The 11564-nt window shown below is 37.2% G+C and overlaps 1 protein-coding gene across 1 annotated transcript in view; it reads left to right on the top strand.

The window, feature by feature from the left end:
• Nucleotides 1-4123: 4123 nt before the first annotated feature.
• The window catches only part of Cfap47 (cilia and flagella associated protein 47), a 272610-nt gene continuing 265169 nt past the window's right edge, over nucleotides 4124-11564 (top strand). The window contains exons 1-6 of the mRNA XM_052731290.1: nucleotides 4124-4332; nucleotides 5450-5601; nucleotides 6736-6851; nucleotides 8667-8805; nucleotides 10802-11030; nucleotides 11298-11458. Of these exons, the coding sequence (XP_052587250.1) occupies nucleotides 4138-4332; nucleotides 5450-5601; nucleotides 6736-6851; nucleotides 8667-8805; nucleotides 10802-11030; nucleotides 11298-11458 (992 nt within the window). The 5' untranslated portion in view covers nucleotides 4124-4137. The remainder of the gene's footprint in view (nucleotides 4333-5449; nucleotides 5602-6735; nucleotides 6852-8666; nucleotides 8806-10801; nucleotides 11031-11297; nucleotides 11459-11564) is intronic.

Here is an 11564-nt window from a genome sequence, read left to right as displayed (position 1 = left end):
GACTGGAATTTTCTCTTTTCTTTTAGGCTCAGCCTTGGGTGAACTTTTACCCTTCCCAGGACTGCTCAGAGCAGGCAGAGCAGAGGGAATGCTAGGCCGGGGGCATTATTTCTACTTCCCTGGATGCATTCCACTTCGATGACAGGGGGCCCTGGATAAGAGGCTCGCCCCTTCCCACCTCCACACAGGGACAATCCTGTGATTGTGAGCCTAAGTCAAGCAATGAAACAAGCAAGCATTCCTGGACTGGGACAGGTGGAAATTATTTTGGTGTCTGTGGGTGACCTGGCAGAGACAAAAAGATTTGGGTCCCCAACAGGAGGGGCCACAGTTCTTAAGGTAGGGGGCAGAGATCTCATACCAGAGAAACACACTGGTCAGTCCAGGGAAACAAAAACTGACAGAAACACACACACAGAGACACACAGTAACGACAACCAGGGGTGGCCATCACACATTCTTACACTTGAACAGAAAGAGGGAATTCAGTGACATCTCACATAGATCAGCAGTTGTATCTCCTATGTGTCCAAACAGAATGCCCTTAAGCAGACTTACCTCCAGAGGTGACAGATCAGGTGACTTTCTAATTCATTTCCTTTGGGGATAGAGGTGTCAGACTCCTTCTGAAGTGTTAGGCAGAGGTTTATCAAAGACCTAGGACAACTCAGGTTGTGCTGAGTCTCCCTCACCCCCTCAGGTCTCAAGAAGGTCTGGTCTCTGGGATTTTGGTGGGACTTCCAGAAATGTGGGGTATTCACCAGAGAAGACTGCTAGCACATGGGTTCAAGAAAATAGAAAATCTCTATTAGCCATCTGGTAACTACACCTGGTGTTCAGGATCCCATTGTAGTTCCGAGCCTTTCTCAAGGTGAGCTTTTAAGCACAAACACCATGTCCTGTGTTGACATACTTCAGTAAAGAAGAATAGTTAGCCAGAAGCCAAAAAGCAAGGTTAGTACATTTAGAGACTTTCCTAGAACTATGGATTTTCCTCGAACTACAAATTTTGATTAGGCCTTTGGTTTAGTTTTGGCAGGTGGTACTGTCTACATGCTGAGTTTACATCATAAAGTCAGTTGTGTTAAGATATCTGGGCCTACTAAAGTCTAGGGCCCTGTTATAGCTTCACTCTTTATAATACCCAGAGAGTCACCAGAACTTGAACATCTATCATTCATCTCACTGTAGAGTAGTATTTTACACATGAATACAATACAGATTGTTTATTCATAGCTGAGAAAGTTGCACTGGATTGTTTCATGATTTCATTATTAAGAATACAACTCATATTTGTAACACTCAAGTTTTTGTGCAAATAAGTTTGTGTTTTTCTAGAATGAATGACCATGAATACAACTTGTGGATTACATGGTAATTATGTGATTAGCTTAACAAACATTTTCAAAACTGTTTTCCAGAGCGGTTGCCAAATATTAAATTCTCACTAAATATGAGCAGTCTGGTGATTCAAGCCTAATAAACCACACTATTTGGGAGGCTGAGGCACCGAGGATCACAAATTCAAGGCCTGTTTGAACTACAAAGTGAATTTAAGGCCAAACTGCGATAATCAGTGAGCACTATGTCAGTATTTTACTGAGACACTATCTTAGTAAAAATAGGACTGGGCTATAGCTCAGTGGTAGATTATCTGGCATGCAAGAGGACCTACTTTCAATCACCAGTACTACAGAGAAGAAAGAAATGTAAAAATGATCTTGTTGCTTTATAGCCTCATCAGAATCTGATGTTTTCATATTTTTTTCACTTGGAAAGGTAACAATCAGGTTTTTTCTCACCAACCAGCTCATCATCAAATACATATTCTCATTTTACCACTTCACAATGTAGTTATGCTATGCCTTTATTTGGAACAACATTCTGTTTTTATGTGAGGATCACTCAGTAAGTGACAAAAGAAATAAGAGCTTATTGCTATTTTTATGAACAACTTTCCATTTTCTAAGTAATTAGTAAGTTTGTTTCTATGTACTTAAGACTAATTTATTTTAATATCTCCTCTTCTTATTCCAAGAAATCCCAATTGTCTAAAATTTGTCAAAATTATTTCTCAGCCCAATCTCATAAAGCATTCTATCAACTCAATCTCCCTGGGGTCATGTATATGTATGTATGTGTATTACAGATCTTACAGATATCTGCACAAAGCAAACACAGGACTAGATGCTCTAACGATTGTTTTCTCCCTGGTGTTATGTCTTAGTACATACATTTCTGAGTTCTACCATTCCTTAGTTGAAAAAAATGCCAAGAGAGAGGCTACACAATTCAGACTTCAGCCAGTCTTTTCTTTGAATGTGTGACGAAGGAAATTTTGACACTCCTTTGCTGTTTCCAATTATTTCAGAGTTTGTTTAGGGGTTTGTACAGGAACTGTGATTTGCATTCACTCAAACTTTCAGGGGTACAGAGCAAACTTGGCTTGGGCACAGGGATCTAGACAGGCTTTGTATTGTGCTCTAAAAAAAAAATTCAAAGGTGATTCAAATCTCCAACTTGTAAACAAAGACAGAATTTCAGAAGATAGTTTATCATTTCCGAAAATATAATTTGCACATAATAATCATCCCCCTTCCAATCTTGTTTCAACTGTCAACAACAATTCCAATAAACTGAGAAGTTGACCTTATATCTAGGGCTACTTATTAATCTCTCCATCTTTTTGGAAAATAAACTATTTGTGATCTTGATACTAAAGAGTCTTGAAAAACAGGGCACAGATTTTTAAAAAGTTATGAAGGTATTAAAGATAACTCTTTAGCTGGCAGATTGAAAGTTCAGTAGTAAAGAGCAAATGAAAAGAATAAGAGGAAGGCAGGGCAAAGTAAATCTGTGCATGTATGCAGATGTTTCATTGGGGACCTTAAACAATAACTTCAAAAGTTAATTTTCAGATAGCTAATACAATTTCTAAAGCCGTTATAATCACAGTATAGTCCCTTGACCACCAGCATTGGAATCCTCTGGGAACTTGGAAGTACAGATTCTTAGGAACTGCTTCAAACATGCTAAATTCGCATCTGTATTCAACAATAAACCACAGGATTGCATTTATAATACATGTGTGTATTTAATTTCTTTTAAATTTAATGATATAGGGGTTGAGGATGTAGTTCAGTAGTAGAGTGCTTACATGCTCAAGACATTGGATCTGTTCCCTAGCACTGGAGAAAAACAAAGAAAAAAATTAATGTATTTTAATTAAAGTCACAAAGAATTTATTGTACAGCATAGATTAAGTTATTTAGTTATCTATTTTGACACATTTTTATATTTTATAATAATCCAATAGTTTGGCATTATAGAAAATGCTGGCCTAAAGGGCCACTGACGTTTTTTCCCCTTATTAAAATCCTTCATTTCACCTGGGCAGTGATGGCACATGCACTCGGGAGGCAGAGCCAGGAGGATCTCTGTGAGTTCGAGGCCAGCCTGGTCTACAGAGCAAGATCCAGGACAGGCTCCAAAAACTATACTGAGAAACCCTGTCTCGAAAAACCAAAAAATCAATCAATCAATCAATCAATCAATCAATCAATCAATCAATCCTTCATTTCAGACCTTGCAGACATATCATTTTCACTACGCTTGCTATAAAGGACGGTCCTGGAACGTGCCCACTACACCAAATGCCACTTTGAAACCCTGGCTATGTCAACATAGGCTGCTTTTAGATTTGAGGCTGACATAAAGTATTTTCCAATTATTTTGTTGACACTTGCCAACCACTTCTCTCTTTCTTTTTTGTTTTTTACTTAATTTTTTTTTTATTCAGTTCTCTTTCTATGGAAACCTGCTGTTCTAGCTGCCTTCTCAAGGCCTTGGGCGGTGCCCTTGAGGACAGGGCTACTGAGGGGCGGGGATGGGGGAATGGCCGAGCGTTAGGGCCGGGGGTGAGGGTTTCTAGCAGATCCAATGTGTGTGGGGCGTGGCCAGGGCGGGCAGAGACACGAGAAGACCTCGTGAGGAATGCTGGGAGAGCGAGGGGGTGGGCTCACGTGGAATCCTAATAATGGGTTCCAAGGGCTTGTCTCTTAGGAACCGTCTGTTGTCCCTGACCAGTCTGGAGTTGGTCAGGTCTGCGCCTGGTTGCCGGCTATCCAGAGGACCGCAATGGACACAGAGCGGGGCTCACTAGTCCCTCGGGACTTAGATAGCCCCAAGAAGGAAGTTCAGCTGAGGGTAATGCCGTCAGAGCTGAGGTTCCTGGATGCAGTGTCTGGGAAAGTGTACCGGCTCCCTCTTACGGTACATAATCTGGGCCGCTGGAACCAGAAGATCAGGTTTCAAGAGCCTTCGAAGCCACAGGTGACACATGAAGGGCGCTGAAAGCTCCTGGGTAGCCTCTGCACTTAAATCTAGGATCCTAAGGAGTGCAGGGAAGGATCACATTTGCTGAGGTGTCACAGGGAAGGGGAAGATAACAGAGAGGGAGGGAGAGAGGGGGCAGGGAGGGAGGAAGAACTAATGTGTGAAGGGGAGGAAGAGGAGAAGGGAGGGAAGAAGAGGAGGGAAGAGAGAGGAAGGAAGGGGAAGGAGATTAGAGACACAGGGAGAGAGGGATGGAAGGAGAGGAAGAAGAGGAGAGGGAGAAAGGGAAAGAAAGGGAGGAAGAGCAAGGAAGTAATGGAGGGGGAGGATAATGGGAGTGAGGGGGAAGAGAGGGAGGGAGAGGGAGGGAAAAAAGAAGAGTGGAACAGAGAAATGGATGGAAAGGGAGAGAGGAAGGGAGGGGGTAGTAAAGTTGAGAAAGGGGAGGAGAAATAATGACGGAAAGAGGGAGAGAAAGGAAGGGAGGGAGGGAGAGAGCGAAGGAGTGGAGAAAGAACCTTATGCCTGAAGTAGGGCAAATGAGGGAAGGACTAGATGGGGCAAAGCCGATAAAGAATATATGCTTCTTCATATTGTGTTTGGAAAGAGGAAAGGCCTTATTCCCATTTTTGTTTTTAGTTAACAGAAAATTATAGATGTATTCATACAATGATTGTTACCATCTATTTCTAAGAATTCCAATTTCATGTTCCATGTCTTCATGATTCTGAAGTTTTCTTAAAATCCTAAGAGGCCAATTTTTTGAGGTGTTGTTACTTGCCCTTGACACATACGTTTCTGATTCCTTCAGGATTTACTAATTGAGGCATTAGTGGGAAGTTTTATGTCATACTTTATTTCTTGGGAATCTGCTGAGGAACAGACATGTCTCTAGTCTAGGAAATAAAAGGGACATTTTAGTACAGGCCTAATCATCATACCCCATAAATATGTACGTTTATTATTTATCCGTTTAAAGTTTAAAAATGTTTTTCCTCTTAGGTTGGAATAAGACCTGTGCTTGATAATAATGCACACTCCCTAACTACAGTCGCTCATAATCTTTCCTTATAAGGAGCTAATAGTGCTGATTTTATCTTTTTTTTCACTTAAGTTCAAACTAGTGTTGACCAATCTGGATAAGGAACTTGCTTCTGGCCTTCAGATGACAGCAATGGTTGAATATCATCCTGATAAAAATGAAGACATGTTTGATCACATGTTTATTTCTGTAGGAAATAAAGTGCTAGAGGTTCCTCTGATTGGGTATGTAATCTTCACATCTCCGTCTTGCAAAACCTTTATTATTAAATTGTACTAATACACTTAAGAGCATTCTGTAAAGTAGAGCTTACAATCTAAATATGAAATAAATATGTCATGAGATCTGTTCATATGTGACAATGAATTTTTGAAATATGTCTGAAAATGAGCACTACATATATGCTGCAGTGAACACATTAAATTAAAGACACATGTAGCAAATCAAATTTCTTCTTTGTATTGAGATCTTGTTTTATACCCTGTGCTTGTTAGTTTTGGTCATCTTGGTACGAGCTAGAGTCCCCTGGGGAAAGAGAACCTCAATTGAAGTTCTTTATTATCTCTTTATTATCCTGTAGTCAAGTCTATGGCAGCATTTTCTTGATTAGTGTTTGGTGTGGGAGGGCCCAGTCAACTGTGGGCAGTGCCTTTCCTGGCTGGATGGTCTTGGGGTGTATAAGAAAGCAAGCTGAGCAAGTCCTAGGGAGCAAGTTGGAAAGTAGTGCCTGTGTGCATCCTGCCCCTGCTCTTGCTTGAGCTCCTACCCTGGCTGACCTCAATGACAGACTGTGATCTGGATATTTAAGCCAAATAAACACTTCCCTCCCTAAGCTGGTTTTGGTCAGTGTTTTAGCATAGCAACAGAAAGTAACTATGGCACTCCCCAAATGTTATGTTATAGTACCAGTGCTTTTTTCATTTATCGTATTTTATGTCATTCAAAGTATTAAAGTCAGTTCCTCCTTTTTAATTAGTTTCAAAACATTTAATGGACTTATGTGGAAATTCTCAAAAGGAATTTCATGTATGTTAGAGTAACACTATATTGAGATAAATGAGTAGTCTGTCAGATATCATACTTATATGATAAAGTCTGATTTCCTTGTTAAAAAAAGTTTGCATTATAGTTTACATATATTATTTCATAGCTCTTCTTATTGACAACAGTGTTATCAATAGACCTGTAAATGAACTGAAATATATTTTAAGGAGGTAAAATGTATATAAAGTGTGTGTGTGTGTGTGTGTGTGTGTGTGTGTGTGTGTGTGTGTGTGTGTGTTTGTATCCGCCATGGACCTAACTGTGAAGATGTTATTATTGTTAAACATATGTGTGCTTCTTTTCCTCTCTCTTAGGCTGATTCCAACCTGTCAACTGGAAATTGTGCCAGTAGTTGATTTTGGCACATTAGTTGCCAATAGTAAAGTATATTGTAAAGAGATCAGTATTATTAACCATGGCAAAGCTCCAGGTAAATGTTTTGTGTCATATAATCTCAAAAATTTTAGGAGAGTTGCTATTATTTTAAATTGCATGTTGTATAATAGATTTTTCGAGTCATCGAGAAACGATATCTATCATTTGAAATATTTGAAAACCAAAGGTCCTTAAGTGTTGTGATTACAAGGGATAGATATTCATTCATTCAGGAAAAATGAACCTGCCTCTTATAATCCATATTAACACAGCCTGTTGGTTATATGACTGGTGATCTTCCTGAAGATGGGAGGCAGGTTGGTGTTATAGAAGCAACATTGTTCTTAGGCTCATCCAGAGACTGAACTAGACTTTAGTGCCTTACTTACTAGCTGTATCATATTGGACAAGTGTCTTTAAGGGAATTGAACTTTAGATTCTTAATTTATGAGGAGAGTAATATATGATGGTTAATTAGGTATATACCTAAAATTTTTGTGTGATACCTGTTTCATCATGGGAATGAAATATTTATTCTCTTTGTCACACTCAACTTGGAATTCACATCATGGTCTGTAGAAGGCTTTTAATAATTTATGTATCACTGGAAGAACACTTTTCTCCAGACTGGATAATTTTTAGAAATTTTTATTGTGTCCCAGATGTTTTCATAAAAGTATGTGTTGTGATGCATACTTCTTATTGATTGCAACAATGGATATAATATAATAATAATCTATCATTCTTTTGATGTGATGGTTAGCTAGATTTGATGTGATGGTTGCAAGATTGCCATTTCTCCCAATCTAATATTATCTAATAATATCCTAGAACTAATACTAGATAGTGACTGTCTCTCTGAGACTGCGTACGTATCGAATATATAAATCAAATCGTAAATCCAATCCTCTTTACCACTAGATTGTTTTTTCTTAGCTGCATGCTTGAATATTGGGAATTAACACAAAGACAATCTATCCCATTACATATTTCTTCATACAATATACAAGAATAAAACTGATAGCTATTTCTGATTGGTTTGGTTCTTTGATGGGTGAATATTCATTACTTAGGAGTTTATAGAATATTAGATTCATTTTCAGTTTGATTCTAATGTGAAGAAGAGTCTCTTAAGGTAAATGGTTAAGGTTCTTTGATTCTGAAGACTGAGTAATTATATATGATTGAAAATTTTTCATTTTATTTTGCTTTCCAAATTCTGTCTTAACTTATTCATTCATTCATATATATATTATATATATATTATATATATATATATCCCCAAATTATAGTTATATTACATATGAAAACTCTCTGAGTAAAAATGCAGATTTAATTTTAATGGAGTGTTTGGCGTAATTTTTCAATGAAAGAATCTGTAGACATGGGTCAATATTTTTTTGGGAAAAAACAACACTGAAGCACTAAAAGATAATTGCTTTTCTGGGTGTGAATTTGGCCATGTTTAACACTTAATTGCTTCATTTACTATTTGGAAAAACCTAGGCAAATAATTTATTTTACTGTGCATCCATTGCATACTTACACTTTAGAGATCAAGATATCTAAGTGTCTAATTTCTTATTTGTAAAATGGAACTATGTAGTTGAACATATAGCTTATAACAAGGATTGAAGAGCATGTATGTGGATATATGGTGTTCTTAGTATAAGTACTTTCCAAAATGAATATATAATATTTTTAGCTACTCATGAGGGTTGAATTCTCACACTAGATTTAGATTTGTTGGGTGATGCCAGTATCTGTAATCACAATAAAAGCTATTATTTTTGTTCCACAGTGGACCATCTGTGTAATGTGTGTCTATTGTAAAGGTCTAGTTATAAACTGTGTCTCTTACTCTCCTTAGGCATGTTCAAAACAGAATACCAAGGTCAGTTACCTATTGTCATTTCTCCAAGTAGTGGTACTGTTAAGGCTAAGTCATCAATGATCATCAAAGTGGATTTCTGTGCAGACCAGTCCCGGTTTGTAGATGAAGTGGCAAGGTAAATATAGAGTATGGTTTTTGAAAAATGTTTGTATAAAACTCAATATTTTCCTGTTTTCTTTCAGATTGATTGTTTGCCAACCCCTTTTTCTTTCATTTGCTATTTGTTCATTTACTTATTCCTATATGTCAAGACATACAAGTGTAGATAGTGCTCAGCAATGGAAAGTGAATGGAGACCGGCATATAGATACACAGAACAGCAGCTCCTAGTTTTAGTTTTGTGGCTCTGAGGGAATGGTCCAAGGATTCCACTCATAAATTGGTAGTTGAATCATACACTAATCATTAAATAGGATCTAGGTAGCAAATGGAAGTGGTAGGATTGTGTGTGTGTGTGTGTGTGTGTGTGTGTGTGTTTAGGCAAAATGAATGTTGATGATAGATTGGATTACACAAGTTCTTTCAGGCAGAGCAAGTGGCAGATTTGAAACTTTAGAGATAACTGTATTCCCTATTGAAGGATTAGAGGCAATATAAAGCTGAAGAAATAGAAGAGAGTGATGCAAGGTGAGACGAAAACAAAGGAATGGCACACGATCCAGTAAAGGGTCAATGGGGCAGCATTTGGTTATGGGATTTGCCTCACTTCATTCATAGATGTGATGTACAGTTAATACACTGAGTCACCATTATGAATGCACCTCACATAGTAATGTAGATGTTATTTTATGAAACTTCTTTGAATTTTCACAGACTTTTCTTCATATGTGTGTGGGAGGTACTAAACTGAATATAAGATGTATTTCTTATTGAAGGCTACAGTTGTGGTTTTTGAGAAACAATTGTGAACCTGAAAGTTAATCTGAGGATTAGTTTGCATTTTAGAAAGTCACAGTAACAGCAGTGCATGAAACAGATCAGGCATACAAGAAAGACTTGATAATCTGGCTAGATATTATAAAAGCAAAGCCAAAAAGAAATAGGAAAGGTCAGAGCTGAGGCTCAAATTGGGAGAAGTGAGAGAAGTGTGCAGATTTGAGATATATTATACATTCCTGTTTAATTCATTGAAAGGTTAATGAACAAAGGAGGTAAGAGGAAGAAATGATCTGTAGAAGAAAGTTCAGATGTGGCATGGTGGGACTGACTACATTTTCACAATCATTATGGGCTGTATGGTTATGGCTGATTAGGTTTACATGTTCTAAACCCCAGAAAGCAGCTTTGCCTAGATGAGTTGGATAGAGGGTATTAGGGGTATATGTGGTGCCTAAAACGTAGGAGTACTGAGAGTTACCCTGAAAAGAAGAGTAGACTGTGAAATAGTAAGAAAAAAGAAACAAATAGTTTACAGAGGATCCGTGTCTTAGAATATAAAGTTAGAACATGCATGAGTGACTTAGAATGAAATCCTAGGGAAGGGTGTGATGTCCAGGAATGTAAGGAAGGACAGATATGTTGAGATATGGTATGGATAATACCCACAATTATAGAAAAATGTAAATAAGTTACTTATGGTATCTCTTGGGGTTAAGTTGAAAGGACTGTGTATGTGCCAGAAAGGAATAAACATGGGACAGTAGTGCTAAATGAGAACTGAAATTCATTGTAATTTTTTTTCTGAGATATTTTTGATTTAAGGAACTGTGGTATTTGGATGTAGATGCGAGATTGGGTTGGACATGGGTTCCAATGAGTTAGAATGGAGTCTTGAAATTTTTGAGCAAATGTTATAAATCATGTAACTCCTGTGTTTATGAGGTAGTGATATGAATGTTCCATTGATGCTTTCTGGGATCACATCATTAGGTTTTTTTTTTTCCTCCAGTATTATTGTTTCGAGTCCAGACTAAGTTTGGTTACACATACATTTCACTTTAGAGATGTAGGCACATCAGAAGACCTAATAACCTCTAGCAGTGTATGAAAGGAACTGATTTTAGTCTTGAGTTAGTTATGATGTCATTTTACAAAACTTTATCCAAATAATTAGGAGAAAATAAATATATAATGAAAATACTAACACATGTGCACATTTTATTATTTTATAGAGTGAGTTTGCAAGGTGTTCCTGATACGTTCTTGAACATCAAAGTTCATGTGGTTGAACAGATAATTGAATTGTTTCACATGAATAGTGACAGGAAATTGGAATGCATACGATTTGGTTCTGTTTTCTTTGGAACATCAAAAATTGAGCATGCACTTCTGTTTAACAATAGCCCTGAAACCATAAACTGGGTGGCAATAATGCAGGATGATTGTGTTGGAGAAGAACTGGTAAGTGAATTGAGGGAAAGTGGTACATCATGTCTGAATTAAACCAGACGAGTGCTTCTTGCAAATAAGTGACTTACTCTGAAGATTTCTATTCTCCTCAAATTTTGAATTGTATCATGTACTTTTGTCAAATTTAGGTGTTTGTTACTTTAGAAGCAAATACTCTTCACTTTCTACATTCTAAAATTGCAATAATTATTTTAACCTTTTAAAATATGTTGTTTACTTTTTCCCTAATATGCTTTTATGTCTTATTTTATGTTACAGGGAGCAAATATTCATCAAAGGACAGATATTGCCTTAAATAATCTCCCCTACTTAAACAAAATAAAGAAAATAGATATGACTGATTTTATGTCCTGTATTCCCAATGAAGGGACGTTATTCCCTTATCAAAAGATTGTAATTACATTTTGCTTCAGCCCAAAGTAAGCAAAAGTGAATTCAATTGTAATGTCAATTATTAATGAAAATTATAGTAACTATACACAAACCAGACTTATTTAATGTCATAGTAAAACATTTTAGAAAGCA

This window comes from Peromyscus californicus, unplaced genomic scaffold (assembly GCF_007827085.1).
Source record: "Peromyscus californicus insignis strain IS unplaced genomic scaffold, ASM782708v3 Scaffold_10__1_contigs__length_136768540, whole genome shotgun sequence".
Lineage (NCBI taxonomy): Eukaryota > Metazoa > Chordata > Mammalia > Rodentia > Cricetidae > Peromyscus > Peromyscus californicus.
This window is presented reverse-complemented; position numbering and strand designations above follow the sequence as displayed.